The sequence below is a fragment of the Myripristis murdjan genome, chromosome 16 (assembly GCF_902150065.1).
Source record: "Myripristis murdjan chromosome 16, fMyrMur1.1, whole genome shotgun sequence".
In the NCBI taxonomy this organism is placed as follows: Eukaryota; Metazoa; Chordata; class Actinopteri; order Holocentriformes; family Holocentridae; genus Myripristis; species Myripristis murdjan.
Window position 1 is genome coordinate 29007736 of NC_043995.1, and position 20003 is coordinate 29027738.

Consider the following 20003-nt stretch of genomic DNA (forward strand, 5'->3'; position numbering starts at 1 on the left):
CCAATCCAGCTTTCACTAGGAAAGTCTGGAAAACTGAGACAGAGCTAAACAATGTGCTCAACCCAACTTTAACCTTTACTTCCAAAATATTTTGCACAATAAGTACCACTTATTTTCCAATGCTGCAACACCCATCAGCTCTACGATGATACATCATGGTCAGTAGAATCACAGAAGTCAGGCAGCTCTGTTGCGGCAATATTTGTCCCTGGCATCATTACCATCATGATTGATTTTCATATTGACAATCTAGAAAGTGAGGCTTAATCAATAACTGCAATCAGTGTGAGCCTGCATGAGAGCATCACTCAATGTAAAAAGGGAGTGTGTTGAATTTCTCGGCCTCCTCAGACCTAGTCCAGGCTGTGGCCGTACACCTCCACCTCACACAGGGTCAGGTACTCTCTTCTTCCTGGAACGACAACGTTGACGTAGCGCCCCTCCATCCCATTACACTGGAAGGTTTCGGTACCACCTCCAACGATGTGCGAGACCACAGCACACCTACCAGGAGAAGCAGAAATCATTTTGTTACCAACAGTTCAGGTGAACAAATGGACACAAAAAAGGATGTTTCAGTTTCAACACATTCAATCATGTGACTGATATGTTTGTGTTTGTGCCATTTCTGAGCACAACATTACTGAACATGTTGTGGGTAAACCTTGGTTTTATTCTCTTACATGATGCTATAGACGTTTTTGAATTTATATTTTATGATGTTTATGTAGAAGTTAACAGTGTTACTGTTTTAAAAAGTACAAATATTTTTAAATAGTTGTTTAAAGGACAGAGAAATGGTTTTGTGATCAGGGAAAGAAAAGCGAAGCGAAGGAGAAATGCTCTTCCCTCCCTCAACAACTGAGGTGTCTTTGAGTAAAGCACTGGTCCATACGCGTTTCAGATGTGTTTGCACATGATTATACACGCTTTTATAAGAACATGTTGTCTTGTGAAGTAGCACAAAGGTGTGTTGTTCAGAACTAGACACGGAGTTGTGTTGAAAATGAATGCCAAGATTGTCCAGTAACAGTTTTCAGTATTCCTGATAAACTACCTGGGATTGTTGTTGCCATTGTTGTCGAGGGAATTTCCAATACGGATCTCAATTCCATTGATTCTTTCTGGTAGAATATCTCTGTTAGTGATGCTGACAGAATCCACCTTATAGGTTTTGAGCAGGTCCAGTCGCCACCAGGGGCTGAAGTTGTATTGCGTGTGACTGCAGGAGCCTTGGTACCAGTTGCTGGCACGATTCCCATCTATGGCATTCAATGGGATTCCAGCTGGATACACTGACGACTGCGTTGCTCGTCCTCGGAGTGCCAAATTCTCTCCTGCACAAAGGGCTTGGTGACAAAAATCAACAGATCAAAATCATGACAATCTGTGGGTTTTATAAAACTCACCATATGTATTAAAAATCCATAATCCCACTAACTTTTGATTTCTCAGAAATAGGAGATGCAACTTTTTTGTTCAATTTATCCCAGTTCATGTCTCCTATAAAAATCCTGTATGATTTAAGACCGAAATAAACTTATTCATTCATTGCAGTTTGTACATACATTTCATTTAGACACAAAACTTTGTCTTATTACCTGTAAGCCCATTGACTGGAGGAAAATAAACAATAATCACATTTCAAAACATGTCACAACTCAAACTCTCACCAGTCGCAGAATATCCATAGACTTCCACTTCGCAGAGTGAAAGGACTTTGTTTTGACCCTCCAGTCCCACAGTCACATAGCGTCCCTCCACTTTGCTGTCAAAATTCAGAGTGAAAGACTCGCCCAATGGAACCTGAGGAACAGAACCATCCCTGCAAGACAGAGAGACGGAAAAGTCCATAAAGATGTCTAAGATTAAAGGACTAGTTCACACAAAAATGAACAAAAATATCATTATCTTCTCACCTTAATGACAATTGAAACATTTGTTTACATGTTATTAATACACATAGTGAGCCATGTGGCACAGCTTCATTTCAGGCGGCTCCATATCAACTTACATGAATAGTAACAACAAAAGAGTGTGCAGTACAAGAACATCCAATCAGACAACTTTTTGTGGATAAAAAAAAGCTCAGGAAAGAGTAGTGGTCACTTTATCCACATGCTTATTGTCTGATGAGTCTTTATATTCACTTACGCTTTTTTTGTTCTCCAATCTTGAATAGGAGAATCCGAGATGTAGATATTTGCCCCACTGGTCTGGTGTGCACAGCAGTCTCTGACTGAGATGATGATGGAGGTGATAATGTAGGAGTCCAGCAGGTCCACTCTCCACCAGGGGTTCGTTTGTGGGTGAGTATTAGTGCATGATCCAGCCATGAATTGAGATTGGCGGTTTCCATCGATGGCATTGGAGGCGGCACTGTAGCCTGTCCATGGTGCGCCTATGATTGATGACTGAGTCGCTTTCCCACGCAAGGCCAGATTTTCTGTGAATGTGGCATACATTTAAATATACATTTAGTTGATGATTTGTCATTGTTTCTCAGTAGCTTGCCACAGCTGGTTGTGTCTAGTATAAACAATATGTGCTGCTGCTGCTGCTGCTGTTTAGGCACCATGATCACAGTTATTGCAAACTTACCCTGCATTTCAGCTAATCATGTAGTATCTGTCACCGAGTGCTAACTCACTTCCACAGTATCAAACAACACATGGCAAGACGCTGCTAATGGCTGGTAGCTGCTGGTGCTAAAGACAAGACAGGTAACTGTGTCACAGTAATTTAAATATGGAAACAAAGCTACCTTTGCCCGTTCAGTTTTACTTAAAATGGGAAAAAATGAACCCACCACAATAATGTTCCTCATATCTTTTATTTCTAACCTGCATACTGTAGATTTAGCCATGTTTTGCACACAGCCGATTCTCCAACTGACCTCTATGACAGAAACAGCTGCGACTAGATTGACACAACTGCAAAGTTTCTGATGCAGTAATCAAACCAATTAAGGCAGCCAGTGCATTTTATTTAAATAATCACAGGCTGTGATTGTAATTCTCCAGCAGTCAAAGATACACAGCATGAGAAAAAAAGGAGGAAAATCCGCACACTGAATTGGAGCTCCCAATAAACTTTATTGACTAAAAAACAACATTTCGTTTTACAGTCTTCCTCAGGCAACTATAGAGTAATGACATGGCAAGTGGCAGGTGGACACTTTATACAGTTTATTGGGAGCTCCAATTCAGTGTGCGGATTTTCCTCCTTTTTTTCTCATTTGGATCCTCTGATCATCCAGCTCCTGGCCTAAAACAAGATTGGATAGCATGCCATGATATTTATTGCATGATATTTATTGCAGATATGTTTCAATTGTATGCACACAAAAGCTCTTTTATGGCTGATGATTGTATTTTTTAACTGTTTCTGAGAGCCAAATGCAACAAGATTTCATTCCAGTGCACTGTTTTTCATGCATGTGTGCTTGAATGACAATAAAGTTATCTATCATCTATCATATCTATCTATCATTTTATGGCAACATAAATTTCACAAGATCATATTTACTTGAAGCGGTGGTAACCGTGCAGGTGCCCAGGAGAAGCAGCAGGAGGATAATTATGGTGTGTTTCATCTTTCTGGTTGAGAGAGAGACAATAAAAAGGGACATTAGTAGATTTGTCATCATTACTGTGTGAAACTGATCAACAACACATGGCTCCACCTTACAGTTTAATTTCAAAAGAGGCAATAAAGTGATTCCCAATGGAAGCAAAAAAAAAAAAAAAAAAAAAAAAAAAAAGGAAATGAAATGAATAAAACAAGTCATGAACTCATCATTTAAAAAAAAAGGAGTATAAAAAATATAAAACATAAAATTCAAGCAACATCTGGAAAGGCTCTCTGATTAAAAGATCAGAAGCAAGGAAAAACATTGCTCCTCTGAAGAGCGAACTTTCTTAGATGGAAGGTAAGACTGCCACACAGTTTCTTTAATTACACTTTAACTTTAACTAAAATTTCTTTTATTGCTCAGGCAGTGGATCAGCAGAGTTGAATCAAAAGACACTTAAAGAATAATTTGGGGAGAGAAAGAAAAATGTTTCCCACCTTCTCTCTGGTCAAAAAGGATTTAAGGAGAGATGAAGTAAAAATGCTCTCAAGGATGATGAGTCTTGATGTGCCCTCTTCAAGCAGCTCACCGATGCGCTTCAGAACTGCCTGCTTGCAGCTTTTTATACCTCTCTCTCTCTCTCTCTCTCTCTCTCACACACACACACACACACTAGATCATTCAGATCACAGTTGGGCATCACCATGTTCCCAAATTATGAAGTAGACTTTGCACATTTTTTTTTTATTAAGATAAGGAAACAGAAAAATTTTCTTGGACCAGGGTGTTGTCTGTTTACTTTAGTTAACTCATAAGAACAGTTTATTTACCAGAATAAAAATTATATGATTACAACTTTTAGTACACAATTTAATATACACGTTGTAAGAAGGATTTACATAATTGTAGTATTATCATTAGCATTCAAGAGATATTTTTCTCACCCAGTTGAGAACTCAGAGCAATCCACCACTTCTCAGTCTCTAGCTCTTGCTGTGTGTCTCCTTGCCCAATCGTACTGTCAAGGCCACCACGGCGCAGCAATGGTCGGGGCTGGGCAATTTTAGGCATTTCGGAGCAACAAGTGGAGAATAGGAAGATGAAAAGAAAGGTGGCATTCTAAGGTGCATTTTGCATCAGTCGAGGCTTGAACTGACAGTTTCTTGCATGAAGGATGATGCTCTATCTCACTGAGCTAATTGGCAAGTGTCAATTAATGTGAGGCTTCACAAATTGACTAAGCCAGTCAAATGATAGCAGCCACCTACGCATGGAAAGGCAGATTTCAAACCACTGTAAAAAAAAAAAAAAAAGAAAAAAAAAAAATCAGTCATCAAGACAAAATTCTGAAAATACACATATTGCATGTAGATGTAGAGGGTGGAAAAAATGGCCTCTATTAAGAAAAGGAAAAAAAACTGACACCCCCCTTATTTTTTTCAAAACATGTTAGTAGCTACAACCTAACATTTAACATAACATTTGGACTAAATGTTGTTGTTAATTTTTTGTGACAGTAGGTGTCGCTGTAACACTAGGGTTCAGTAGGGGACGCCCAACTCAAGCCGTGTCGGTGATGAAGAAGTAGAATAAACATGGCACTTGAGCTGACAACACTATTAAAACAGTGTCTGTTCCTTACTGCTCCACAGGTATGTAAAACATGGTGTTAACAACTCAGATTGAGTTGACATGTTACATAAATGTTAACTAAGCATTTCTTGACATGTAGGGGAGAGTGGGGTAATTTGTGCCAAGGGGCAAGTAGTGCCACCCCTGTTATCTAGAAAACCATAGAAGAAGCTGGTCATGTGACCGCATATTTTTGAAGAGGCATCCATTTCACTCATCCTACAAAGAAGGGAGACACATGGCTTGAGAGGTAAGAACATTTAAGTTCAAAAAACATTTTTTTGCCCTCCAAAGTAAAATTTCTATGATCAAGGTTTTTTGATTGCTGTGTTTGAACTATTATAGAAAACTTTGAAAACAGTTCACACAGGTTTTAGTACTTTAGTAAGCTACACCATGAGTCTATACAGTTAGCATGATGTTAGCTCAAAACAGCTGGGGGATGCATTTTTTTCAAAATGGTGCGCTTGGGGTAATTTGTGCCAAAGGGCCTGGGGTAAGTTGTGCCAGTGGCACAACTTGTGATTATATACTATAAATTATGTTATTCTATTTTATTGTTATTGTACATTGTCTTCTTACCTTTGATCACTAAAACTATTCAGATTCAGGTGAAGATGATTTGCAGGTGCTCATTTTGGAATTTTTATTTTGTTCTGAGTATGTGTTCATGCGGCGCTAGGCCTTGTTATAGAAAAGTGGTCTGTGATCTTGTTAAAATAATAAATAAATGTTAAATAAATAATTTTGTATTGAATTTGTTTTGCTTTTATATAGCATTATCATTTGTGAGGTTAAAATGATCTGTTTTACTTCAGTTATCAATGGCACAATTTACCCTAGTGTATTCTCTCTAATGGCACAATTTACCCCGCACCAGGGGCAAGTTGTGCCACAAAACCACTTTTTTTTTTGAAAGCTATATTTCTCAAACAGTTTATATAAGATCCAAAGTGATTGTTCCCAGGGATGCACAACATCCTAAACTATATGTGCATATTTTAGTTGGAGACATTACTGTAATCCCCTCGCTTTAAAGGCACTTTAAGTAAAAATTGACACTACTTACCCCACTCTCCCTATGTGCAATCTAAGTATTTAAAAAAAACGAGTTTGGACGTAGTCTTGTGTCGAGTATAATTTCTAAGCTAGCACCCGTGTTATCATGGTCAAATGGTACAATATTGCGGCAATTACCAAAACCAGCATTTTGTAAGCAGTACTTACCATTTATTAATTAGTTTGACATGTATAACAAGGTACAGGACATTACCAGTTCCGTCTGTGAAGTATTAGTGTTGGGTTCATAAGTTATGGAATAACAGTGAACTTGTGATAGTGTGCGATGCTATAAATTGTGTACATTGCTACCAGGTTGGTTCATTTAAACATACTTAGTAGAAGGGAAATACATATTAAAAAATGTTTTATTGTTATTTTATTGTTACACTGAAATATTTTTATGCAGTCTACATTTCAGTTATGTAGTAATATTCCTCTGTAAGGAAAGTAGTGTAAAGTTTAAGATGTTGTTTAAACAACTTATTTTCAGTAAGAAAACCAGTAGAACTCACTGTTTAGGAATAATAGTCAGCCTACTATAAAGATGTGTCTATGTTAACTGACTGGTATTTTATTTTATTTATTTTATTTTATTATTAGACACATGGAAAATACATTGGTACTGTGAACGATAACTGACAATAACAAGCTGAAAGACATTTATGTTTTTTTGTCATCCAGACATTTTGTAGTTAAGAAGGATGTTAAATTCCAGTAATATTTTTAAACTGCTTTGTGTTATGAAGTAGAATAAACATGGCGCTTGAGCTGACAACACTATTAAAACAGTGTCTGTTCCTTACTGCTCCACAGTTTTCCAGGGCTGTGCAGCGAGTTTGCTACCGGCCCAGGTACCCCTAGGCTTGAGGTCGGTAACATAGACAGCATGGAGATGTTGGTAATTTGTTTTTAACAATGTAACAGTGTTAAAATGTAACCTGGTGCAGCGTTCATTGATGTTTAAGTGTAAAGTGTACAAAGGTTCCTTCGGTATTGGGGCTTCATTTTGATGAAAGTTGCAAAGCTGTAGCACATATGGTTGATATGTTATGAATTTTCAAAGTTTTGAAATTTAGAGGCTTGCTGTAGTTCCACCATCAGGCCTATTGGCTCGTGTTTGCAGCTGAGGAAATCTGGCATGGGACTGGACCTTTGTGCAAAGTTTGGTGAGTTTTGGCACATGGGAATGTTGCACAAGCTGAGGCTTGAACTCTTTGACACCGAGGCCTCTGTCTCACTGAGCTAAAACATCACATGTAGCTTCACAAACTGACTGAGCCAATCACTGACATGCAGGACAACAGCCATCCATGCATGGAAAGGCAGATTTTAAACAGCTGTCAAAAATTCAGTTATTAAGACAAAAATCTGAAAATACACACATTGCATCTAGACAGCATGGAGATGTTGATCATTTGTTCTTAACAATGATTGATTTACTCCATAAGTGATAAACTGATGTTTAAAAATGCCATTCTTGCATTGACTGCAATTGTTCACATGAGAGCAAAATTCAAAATGCTGTCAAAAATTCAGTTTTTGAGATACAGTTCTGAAATTTGCCACACATCATCTACCATGACTCCAAAATGTTGTCAATTTTTTCATGAACATTGAAGATTTATTTACCAAGAATTTGCAAGTATATGTTTATAATAACGTTTACAGTCAAACATTTTAATGCTCTGTAGGCTCAATTTTTGATCAATCAAAAATCTGTGTAGATCATTTGTGTAGGACAGTCTGAAGATGCTCTGTAGCAAGTTTGGTGACATTTGAGCAAAAATTGTGGGAGGAGATAGGTTTAATAAGTTTTACAGTTTTTCAAAAAAAAAAAAATAGAGTGATGGATTTCATAATTTGCAATAGGTTTAAATGCACAAACGTTTCTTCAGTATTGGGGCTACATTTTGGTGAAAGCTGCAAAGCTGTCGCACATATGGTTGATTTGTTATGAATTTTCAAAGTTTTGAAATTTAGAGGCTTGCTGTAGTGCCACCTCATTTTTTTTTTTTTGTCTTTTTTTAAATCCAAAGACATGTATTTCACATCCACATGATACACTGCGTAACTAAGACAGCTTGTGAGTTGCCACAAGGTTTATTTATTCACTTTGATGGAGCTAGGCTAATGACTCCCAGAGACTTCAAGTCTTTAGCATTCCTGTATCAGAATCAGAATCAGACTCAGAAACAGTAATATAGTAACTGAATGGCGTCTAGGGAAAAAGGTATGAATTTAGGCTTATTCAGCAACATTCATAATACTCCAACAATGCCATATCTCCCTCAAGTATATCATGCGCCTGTACAGTTCACTACATTGGGGGCACTGTTTTGATTACAGTATGGCACCACTGTGAGCTGTGCCAGTTTTCTAACTGGCTAACCCCAGTAACCTGGTGCGACGCATTCTTCAGGGGTCACCTGGCACAGTCCTCAGGCTTCACCCGGCATGGTGTTAAGGTACCAGCCAGAGCAGTGTTCAGTTGTCACCTGGAGCAGTGTTCAGGTGTCACCTGGAGCAGTGTTCAGGTGTCACCTAAACCAGTGTCACCTGGAATAGTGTTCAGGTGTCCCCAGGTGCATTGTAACATGGCGCAGTGTAACCTGGGGCAGTGTTCTGGTGTCACAAACCAGTGTCACCTGGAATAGTGTTCAGGTGTCCCCAGGTGCATTGTAACATGGCGCAGTGTAACCTGGGGCAGTGTTCTGGTGTCACAAACCAGTGTCACCTGGAATAGTGTTCAGGTGTCCCCAGGTGCATTGTAACATGGCGCAGTGTAACCTGGGGCAGTGTTCTGGTGTCAGACCAATGTCACTTGGAGCAGTGTTCAGGTGTCTCCAGGTGCAGTGTAACCTGGCACATTGTTCAGGTGTCACCTGGAGCGGTGTCCAGCTGTCCCCAGGCGCAGTGTAACCTGGCAGAGTGTTCAGGTATCAGCAGGCGCAGTCACCTGACATGGTGGCACGGTCTTCAGGTGTCATTTGGCGCAGTGTTTCACCCTGCTTCACCCTGCTTCACCCTGCAGTGTTCAGGTGACACCTGGTGCAGCGTTCAGGTGTCAGGTGTTTGAAGCGGTGTTCTGGTGTTCCCTTGCGCAATGTAACCTGGCACAGTGTTTACGTGTGACATGGAGCAGCATTCAGGTGTCCCCTGGCTTGGTGCAGCCTGGCACAGTGATCAGGTGTCACCTGTGTGTCATGGTTTTGTGTTTGTTGTGTTTTGTTTGATTCTGTTTCTTTTGCCTGGTTCTTTTAGTGAACCAGTTTGGGAACCAATGGAATAGAGTTTAAAATGAAAAATATATTATGCTTTCATTAAGCTTACAAAAACGAATACAGCCCATGTTCATATCGAATTAATCACTCAGCCTCTCAATCATTATTCGATTGTTAAAAAAAAAAAAAAAAAAAAAATTAAGCCTGTCTGGGCAGGCCAGTGAACAAACTGGGCGGGCCAGTGCCGCCCAGGCCCAATACTAGCTACGCCCCTGTTGCAGACTAGCCGCAACCCAGACACCAGCCCCAGCATCCCAGCAGCCCCAGCTACCAGCCTCAGCAGCCCGGTGAGTCCAGCCACCAGTCCCAGCAGCCTGGTGAGTCCAACCACCAGCCTCTGCAGCCCGGCGAGTCCAGCCACCAGTCCCAGCAGCCTGGTGAGTCCAACCACCAGCCTCAGCAGCCCAGCGAGTCCAGCCACCAGTCCCAGCAGCCTGGTGGGTCCAGCCACTAGCCTCAGCAGCCTAGCAAGCCCAGCTACCAGCTCCAGCAGTCTAGCAAGCCCAGTTCCCTGTGTTCGACTGGCTGACCCGGTCCCAGTCCCTGTCCCAGTTCCCCAAGTTCGACTGGCTGACCCGGTCCCAGTCCCTGTCCCAGTTCCCCGAGTTTGATTGGCTGCCCTGGTACCAGTCCCTGTTCCAGTCCCAGTTCCCTGAGCCCGACTGGATGCCCCAGCCCCAGTCCCTGTCCAAGTTCCCGGAGTGGATGTTGCCGCCCGCACTGCCGCCATCCAGGGAGGTTCTGCCTTGGCCGCCAGCGCTCTGGCCGTCTGCCCGAGCACCACCCCGTGCTTGGTTCCCGGCACCCGGGCCGTCTGCCCAAGCGCCGCCCCATACTTGGTTCCCGGCGCCCTGGCCGTCCGCCCAAGTACCGCCTCGTCCTTGGTTATTCGCACCCTGGCCGTCCGCCCAAGCACCGCTCCGTCCTTGGTTCTTCGCGCCCTGGCTGTCCGCCCGAGCACCGCCCTGCCCTTGGTCATCTGCCCTCCGGCCTTCGACCAGACTCCGGCTCTGAGCCCTGTTTTGGCCTCCTCCTCCTCCCCCCGTCTTATGACGGCCATCCATCCCCGTGCCCCTGATACTGTTTTTGGGACTTCAGGAGCCTTCCCTTGAGGGGGGGGTTCTGTCATGGTTTTGTGTTTCTTGTGTTTTGTTTGATTGTTTCTTTTGCCTGGTTCTTTTAGTGATTTCACCTGTGTCTTGTTTGCTCCTTCCAGTGCCACACCTGTCCTGTGTCTGTTAATCATCCCTGATTGTTCTGATCCCTCCCAGTGTTTGCCTCAGCCTATCCTCTGTGTTCTCCTGTCTCGTGCTCCAGCCCCTTCCCCAGGTGTGTCTTGTTTGATCATTTGGTTCTTGTGTATTTAAGTCCTGTTTTGAGTTCTGTTCCTGGTCAGTTCATTGTGTTGTGCTGTGCTTCATTGTGTTCTGTTCCGTTCTGTTTCCTGCCTGAGTTTCTTGTGTTCCCTGATAATTAAGTTTTGTTTTTTAATTGAGCATTTTTTGCCTGTGGCTCCTGCTTTTGGGTCCTCCACCTTCCAGCCCCCGTGACACTGTGATGGTGTTCAGGTGTCACCTGGAGTGGTATTCATTTTTCACCTGGAACGGTATTCAGGTGTCACATGGAGTTCTGTTCAGGTTTCACCTGGAGCAGGACCACCTGGCATGGTCTTCAGTGGTCACCTGGAGTGGTGTTCAGGCGTCACCCAGCACGGTGTAATCTGGCACAGTGCTCATTGGTCACCTGGAGCCGTGTTCAGGAGTCACCCGGAGTGGTACTTATTTGTCACCTGGAGTGGTCTTCAGTTGTCACCTGGAAGATGTTCATGTGTTCCCTGGCGTAGTTTTCAGATGTCATCTGGAATGGGGCTCAGGTGTCACCTGGAGCAGTGCTACCAGGCATAGTCTTCAGGTGTCACCTGGTGCGGTCTTCAGGTGTCAGCTGCAGTGGTGTTCAGTTGTCACCAAGTGACATTGTGCCAGGTCACACCTGAACACCGCTCCAGGTGACACCTGGAGACCATGCCAGGTGACACCTCATACCAACAATGTACCTGACCACACCTCATTTTGAGACCTCGGGCACACAGATGGGCATGAGTGCTATTCAAACAAAGTGGGAGCTGGACGGAAATGGCAACCATTTCCCGTTGGAAACTAGCAAAAACCACTGATGTCGCACTTGGTGCTGCTTTGCACCAGGTGTAAGATGTTGACGTTCTCTGCAATTTGGGTGAAAAAGTATGCTGTATCCAGGTATCAGAATTGGTAATCTGCCAAAAGAGTTGGCATACTGGATATTGGCAAAAAATTCTATTATATGTTTCATAACTGATGGTCTAGTTGCTTTCTTCTGATCTTGCTTTTAATCTTGCTTCTTTGCTCCCTTCCTAAAACATAATTTTATTAGAGGGCCTTAATACGGTTGTGTGTGTGTTCCAATATTGAACACTGTAAAAGTGCAGTCTACACCTGATTGTATTTGCACCCACCTTGACATTACATCACCCCTAATGTGTCCTCGTTTGACAAATACTGTCAGCTGTTAGCCATTTTCCATTCATCCATTATTCTTCATCTCCACTATTCAGTTTCACCTGTCACCCCGCCAAAGCCAATTAAGCCCTGCCTGTGACCCTTGGCGGTGCCTCAGGCCACAGTTAGCCCTGTCTGCCCCATGAGCATTCAGTGGGCCATGAGCACCTGAGAACTGGCCCTGACATATAACCTCACTGAGGCGTGATCAAAGACTGAAGTGACAATTGAAACGCAACTGGCCTTGACACAAAAAAAGCTTGCTCGTGTTTGGCTTGCTTTACTGGTACTGTTCTTCTCCAAAATGAATGGCCCAGCGACGTACCTGGAAAAGCAAACAACAAGATTTTGAAAGGCAACCCAAAGCTGTAAAAAATGTTTCGAAGGATGCACAAACACTTGCTTGCAACAGACTTTTACAGCCAACTTGCTTGCTAACTGGTGGAACTTCTTTATTCGAGTATCACCATGAAACAACTCCCCTTAGCAAGTCAGTAAGTAAGTAAGTAACATTTACTTCTAGAATAAATTGAACACAGCTCAAGCTGACCAAAGTGCTGTACAAAGGACATGCAAAGTTAACAGTAAACAATAAATAAAAAACAACAATAAACAGCAAAGGTTACATACAGAGTTACAGACATGACAACAAATTATAAAGTTAGCGGGCCAGTCATGGTGCAGCGAGTACACCATGATTGTCTGTGACCGTGGGACATATAAGAGAGATTTTTTGTCAGATCTAGGACCAAGGAGATGTAACACAGAGCACATGGAGTTTAAATTGATTCCTAAAATCAAAAGGCAGCCAATGAAAAGAGGTTAGGACTCGGGTGATGTGCTCACACTTTTTAGTACAACATCCTGGCAGCTGCATTTTGGATCATCTGCAGTCAAGATAATGAGGACTGGGGAAGGCTAAAAAAAAAAAAAAAAAAAAAAAAAAAAGGATTTGCAGTAGTCCAGTTGTGATGTAATTAACACTTTTTCCATATCAGAGAAGGACACGTTTGTCAAAACAGAACAGAATCAAATTGTTGAGAAGAGCCATACTAGTTATCACTCCTCCTCCACTTCATTGGTTCACTGATTGTTTGGCTATATATCCTCCTGCATTGTTTTGTTCTGTTTGGCAGCCTGACTGAGCACACGTTGGTGATCCTTTGCATCAGTGCAGAGTAAGGGTTATGCGTGATTGAAGTGAGCATTTATTTAATTTGGAGTAGTTAAATGTTTATGGATTTATGTTGTAAGGTGGCTAGATAATTCATTGCTGTAGGTTGAAGATATATATCCCTTTTGGATGAATATTGTTTGGTCCCTTGATTGTTTGCCTCAAGATTGCAGTTTGATTATTATGTGTAAGTGGCCAGTGCGCATGATCATTAACTGTGATTATACAACTATTACCAACAAAATAAAATGTATAATCAAAATGTATTCATACTGTGGGCATTTCGCTGCCAAAATGTAAAAGTTTTTTTCTTTGCTAGTAGGCCTATTCTCTCCGTTTCAGTGGAAATCTGAGAGATCTGACGTTAACTAGTCCGTGTCAGCCAGCCAACTTGGACTTACCATGTTTTCTAGACATCGTGATTTCCCAAAACTGAATAAATACCACAGATATATAGCAACAAAACTGCTCTGATAGCTCAATCATGTTGTTACTAGAATATCCGCTGGAAAAAAAAAAATTTTTTTCATGGACTGATAGTTATACTTCTGCCGACTTCTCAGTCATTTTTAATCTAACAGGTGCCGTGACAGCGACTCAGCAGCATAGCTGATCTTTAGTCTATCTACAACCATCTTATGAACAGTTAGGCTATATTTAAATATAGGCTACTGCTTTCCAGTGTCGGCACCACAACAAACAATCTTTTCATAAACTCACCGGCAGATGTTTTATTTCAGCTGGCGGTGTGTCACTCCAATTTAACGTCAGCTCCGATTAATGTGGCTAAGCAGCAAAAGTAACAGTAAGCAGTCACATTAAGGCTGAACAGAGTTATATAATTTCAACCCCACCTTTCAGGGGCTTTTGCTAATCACCTTTTCAGGCTGTTATCAATTTATCTCTGAAATAAAGACGACAGTTTTCACAGATGTGTTGATTTATTAAATGTTCACTTCAGTGTACAGATGCAAACAAATTGACAAATTAATTCAATCAATGGCCTAGGCAACTCATAAAGACTAAACAAATTAATAACGATTAATAGGCTAATTAATAACTGATAACATTAACACATTAATAACAAGAAAAAAGCTATACCCGCACATCTCCGTGGAAAATCTTACAGGTACTGTCCGTGGTGCTGACTCCGCATTTCATTCTCTATTGTAGAAATTAAAGCTCCATAAAATTCACGGAGGATCTTGTTCAGCTCTTCTTTACTTGCAGCTGAGAAATCAGCTGTTTGCCCGGTGTTTGTCAGGTAGTCTTGTAGACATCTGACGGTCCAAGACACTGACTGGGCCGTACGGGCTTTCCTGACCTTTCCAGCTGATCCAGCTCTTCACTCGTCACTCTCGTGTATCTCTCCTTTTTCTCTTCTGTCTTGTCTTCCTCGTTCAGCCGTTTATCCAAACTTAGGTCGCCAAATAAATCAAAATTGGCAACAAAACGGTCCATTAAGCAGACTAACAAATTTGACAGCGTCTTTTGATGCGGGTTTTCAGTGAAACGTTTCTTGTTGCCATGGAAACCACACAGACTCGGGCAATAACATTGCCGGGCGGAGTAATATTTTCAGTGAAAAGGTTTTTTTTTTTTCTTTTTTCTTTTTTTTTCATGATATGCAGTGTTGAAGGTGGCTCTAAGATCTAGTAATACTAGGTAGTACTAGCATGGCATTTTCCCCAGAGTCAACAGCAAGTAACAGGTCATTTGTCACCTTTAATATAGTTGTTTCAGTGCTGTGGAGGGTTTGAACCCTGACTGAAATTTGTCACGGATCTCTTTGGCATTCAGGAATGGTTGCAATTGTGATGGGACAATTTTCTCCATTACTTTTTAAACAAATGGTAATTTGGAGATAGGTAGGCCAATAGTTAATTAAATATTTAATATCAAGGTTTTTGAGCAGAGGCTAGTCAACTCCATGTTTAAAACATGCAGGGCCAATGCCAGAGCAAGCAAGCAAGCAAGAAAGAATTAATAATAACTTGAATGCTACTTGAATGCAGTTACATCAAATGTGTGTGTGTTATGATATGGGAGGGCACAACATCATGGGGGGCAGGGGTGAGTGGGCAGTAGACAGTGGTGAGGACTATGGTCCTCAACACAGACAAAAGGAACCAGTTGAAATCGATTAAAAGTAGCAGGGCCTCCAAAGCAGTGGGGGAGGGAGAGAGAGAGAGAGAAAGAACTTCAGAAACTTCCCAAAGATGTCTGTGGATGCTTCAACGCTATGAGAGATGAGAGATCAGCGACGTATGTTCGGTTACACACCCAGTACGTGACGCTGTTGAAACTGGAGTTCCTTCTGAAACCCACGCAAACACAAAGAAAACATGCAGCCTACACACAGACAGGGCTCAGACTGGCTGGGGCTCGAATCGACGACCTCCTAGCTGTGAGGCAACAGTGCTAACCACTGAGTCGCCACCCCAACCAGTTTAGATAAAGCTCTTTTATTAACAAGGCTGACTGAAAACATGAAGAGAAGCAATCAGTGTTACTATCCAGTCCAAAACTGTTCACATGTCTAGAATTTACTGCCAACAGAAATTAAATTGAATAAAGACATGAAAGACTTTGATATACAGGTCAAATGTTGGCTGAAACCAAGTCAGAACTGCAGGCACTTGCAGTTTTCTCATCAACTTTACACTGCTTGTTTCTTGTAAACTGTAGATAAAATACCTCGTCCCTTTGTCTTAAACACTAATTTGTATGCATGCATTTATTGTTTAAGTACTTTGCTAGGCTGTATAATATCTGCAAGCATTTTTCTATATAGCCTTTTACATTCTACATTTTTACTAGAATATTTATTTGTATGTAGAGTGAGTGTGTGTCTGTGTGTGCTTATGTGTGTCTGTGTCTGAATATTTATCTTGACATGTTTCTCCACCAATACTTATTCTTCAAAAAGCCCAACAAGGGTCAGGAGGTGAAACCTAACATTAGCTTCATGTATGTGTTTAAATCAGCAAAGTGTTGCTATATAAATTTGCATTGTCCTCATTCAGCTAATCTTATGAATGAATGTATGAATCAATGGGTAAATAAATAAATAAATAAAGGAAAAGGACAACATGTGGCATTCATTTTGAAGAGAATTTATTTCAGTGAATGATTATTTGATTATGATTCTGATTATTCAGCAGTAGAGAGTGTCGTAACAATGCTGTGTTCAATATTGAAAACAGTCATCTCAGACTGAATCAAAAGCAGCGAAGCAACAGCATTCGTCCATCAAGCACAGACCAGACAAATCACAAGCAGCCCAGTGACATTATATCTGCATACAGAGCAGCTCTAGACCAACAAGATCAACCTCCAATTCAGCTTTCACTAGAAAAGTCTGGAAAACTGAGACAGAGCTAAACAATGTGCTCAACCCAACTTTAACCTTTACTTCCAAAATATTTTGCACAATAAGTACCACTTATTTTCCAATGCTGCAACACCCATCAGCTCTATGATGATACATCATGGTCGGTAGAATCACAGAGGTCAGGCAGCTCTGTCACAGCAATTGTCCCTGGCATCATTACCATCATGATTGGTTTTCATATTGACAATCTAGAAAGTGGGGCTTAATCAATAACTGCAATCATTGAGAGCCTGCATGAGAGCATCACTCAATGTAAAAGTGAGTGTGTTGAATTTCTCGGCCTCCTCAGACCCAGAACAGACTGTGGCCGTACACCTCCACCTCACACAGGGTCAGGTACTCTTTTCTTCCTGGAATGACAATGTTGACGTAGTGCCCCTCCATCCCATTACACTGGAAGGTTTCATTAAGACCTGCAGCGATGTGCGAGACCACAGCACACCTACCAGGAGAAGCAGAAATCATTTTGTTACCAACAGTTCAGGTGAACAAATGGACACAAGAAAGGATGTTTCAGTTTCAATACATTCAATCATGTGACTGATATGTTTGTGTTTGTGCCATTTCTGAACACAGCATTACTGAACATGTTGTGGGTAAACCTTGGTTTTATTCTCTTACATGATGCTATAGACTTTTTTGGATTTATATTTTATGATGTTACTGTAGAAGTTAACAGTGTTACTGTTTTAAAAAGTACAAATATTTTTAAATAGTTGTTTAAAGGACAGAGAAATGGTCTTGTGATCAGGGAAAGAAAAGTGAAGGAGAAATGCTCTTCCCTCCCTCAACAACTGAGGTGTCTTTGAGTAAGGCACTGGTCCATACGTGTTTCAGATGTGTTTGCACATGATTGTACACGCTTTTATAAGAACATGTCGTGTTTGGAAGTAGCACAAATTTGTGTTGTTCAAAACTAGACACAGAGTTGTGTTGAAAATGAATGCCAAGATTGTCCAGTAACAGTTTTCAGTATTCCTGATAAATTACATGGGATTGTTGTTGCCATTGCTGTCGAGGGAATTTCCAATACAGATCTCAACTCCATTGATTCATTCTGGTACAAGATCTCTGTTAGTGATGCTGACAGAAACCACCTTATAGGTTTTGAGCAGGTCCAGTCGCCACCAGGGGCTGAAGTTGTCTTGCGTGTGACTGCATGAACCTTGGCCATAGTCGTTGTCACGATTCCCATCTATGGCATTAATTGGGATTCCAAGTGGATATAGTGACGACTGAGTTGCTCGTCCTCGGAGTGCCAAATTCTCTCCTGCACAAAGGACATGGTGACAAAAATCAACAGATCAAAATCATGACAATCTTTGGGTTTTATAAAACTCACCATATGTATTAAAAATCCACAATCCCACTAACTTCTGATTTCTCATAAATAGGAGATGCAACTTTTTTGTTCAATTTATCCCAGTTCATGTCTCCTATAAATCATTATGTTTCTTTAGTATTATTGTGGTTTGTGCGTAGATTCCATTTAGACACAAAACTTTGTCTTATGACTTGTATATCCATTGACTGGAGGAAAATCAACACTAATCACATTTTAAAACATGTCACAACTCAAACTCTCACCATTCGCAGCAGGATACCCATAGACTTCCACTTAGCAGAGTGAAAGGATCTTGTTATGACCCTCCGTTTTCACAGTCACATAGCGTCCCTCCACTTTGCTGGTAAAATCCAGAGTGAAAGACTCGCCCAATGGAACCTCGGGAACAGTACCATCTCTGCGAGACAGAGAGAGGAAAAAGTCCATAAAGATTTCTAAGATTAAAGGGCTAGTTTACACAAATATTAAAAGATATCACTATCTTCTTACTTTCAGGTCAATTGAAACATGCGTTTACATGTTCACTAGTTCACATGTTATTACACATCGTGAGCCAGGTGGCACAGCTTCATTTCAGGCGGCTCCATAGCAACACACATGAATAGTAACAACAAAAGAGTGTACAGTGCAAGAACATGCACTGTTATTGCTGAGAGCTGGGTTACTTGAGTCTGTCTCACAGATGAAGTGGCTCAGACTGCTGGCGCAGCGTTGTGGATGGGCAGTTTTAAATTAAAATTAAATTGAATCTGTAAAATCTGTAATTCTGGAAACGTATGAGGAAGGGGACCTCGGGGACAAACTGGTTTGATTGAGCAGGACAACTACAGAGTGATGACTCCGGCCAGAGAGTCGGTGTAGAGAGGATTTATTCAAACAAGGTTTACAGGTGTGTATATGTTTGTGGTTCTGCAAATTAAGGAAACAAAATAACATCTTAACCACATCTCCAAATAAATTAATTTACCATATTATTAATATAATCTCCAATTATGGACCAATTACAATGATCAGCTCCTTATAACTAAACATCACCATTACTCAGGGAACAGCAGTTATAAATGTAACTTAGCTGCCGGTTACACAGAGTTTAACAAATTATATCGCGGCAACAACAATCAATAGTAATGAACAGGAGGAATCAAAGTCATACATTCAACTGGAATTAGGTTACTTTACACTGGAGTGAATAGAAATGTGCGCTTACCTGGCTCACTCACGCACATAAATCCACACACACAAACGAAGAAAGGGGTCAACTGTCGGTGTTGCGCAGAACTGACCGCTCTGAGGCTCGCAGCGTTAAAAGGGGCATGTCAGTGCGTGTCTAGCGGCACATGCCCTGGCACGCCTGAAGCGCATGTCCGTGCGCGTCCCTGCTACGGGCCAATTATCGGCGGGCGCGCATAGGGGCTTTCATACACAGCCGCCCCCAAATGTCTCTTGAGACATGAGTGACATAGAGAAAGCCACTCATTTCATGTCCGCAGTGTCGTCATCATCATGGAGCCTGGGAAGGGAGACCAAACGGGCAACATGGCGAACATAGTTCTTGTCTTTGACTCGGACAGCTGCTGTTCTTACACGTCCGTCAGCTCCAGGGTAGGTCTGTGTCACTCTCCCAACAGGCCAGAGGGCTCGTGGAAGCTGTGGGTCCACGATAAGCACCACCTCATTCATCTCTAGGGTCTTGCCGTCTTTCCTCCACTTCTGTCTCTCCTGGAGGCTGGGTAGGTAGTGGCGAATGAATGATGACCAAAAATGGTCAGCCAGAATCTGACTGTGCCTCCAACGACGTTTCCCTAGGAGGTCGCTGGAGTCATACATCACCTGGGGTAGAGAGGCATCATGGCGTCCCATAAGGAGAATGCTAGGAGTAATCGGATCCAGGTCTGCAGCATCTGATGAGAGATAGCCCAAGGGCTTAGCGTTCAGAATGCCCTCCGCCTCTGTCGGTACAGTCCGCAGTACAGGCTCGGGAACGACCTGTTCCTTTAGGATGACCTT

At 41.7% G+C, this 20003-nt stretch overlaps 2 protein-coding genes and 1 long non-coding RNA gene across 3 annotated transcripts in view; 2 read left to right on the plus strand and 1 right to left on the minus strand.

The window, feature by feature from the left end:
- Nucleotides 1-20003, plus strand: part of dpy19l1l (dpy-19-like 1, like (H. sapiens)) — a 196285-nt gene that overhangs the window by 102888 nt on the left and 73394 nt on the right. The gene's annotated exons all lie outside the window — the stretch shown is intronic.
- On the minus strand, nucleotides 215-4115 carry LOC115373370 (fucolectin-1-like). The gene is made up of 6 exons (XM_030071717.1): nucleotides 4072-4115; nucleotides 3529-3599; nucleotides 2155-2446; nucleotides 1674-1825; nucleotides 1058-1337; nucleotides 215-504 (listed from the first exon to the last, which is right to left on the minus strand). The coding sequence occupies exons 2-6, from the start codon at nucleotides 3593-3595 to the stop codon at nucleotides 354-356; spliced, it is 942 nt and encodes a 313-aa protein (XP_029927577.1). The 5' UTR covers nucleotides 3596-3599; nucleotides 4072-4115; the 3' UTR covers nucleotides 215-353.
- LOC115373378 (uncharacterized) lies at nucleotides 1022-18323 on the plus strand. Its single transcript, XR_003929533.1, has 3 exons — nucleotides 1022-1032; nucleotides 2720-2723; nucleotides 18248-18323. It is a non-coding gene; the product is annotated as an uncharacterized LOC115373378 (long non-coding RNA).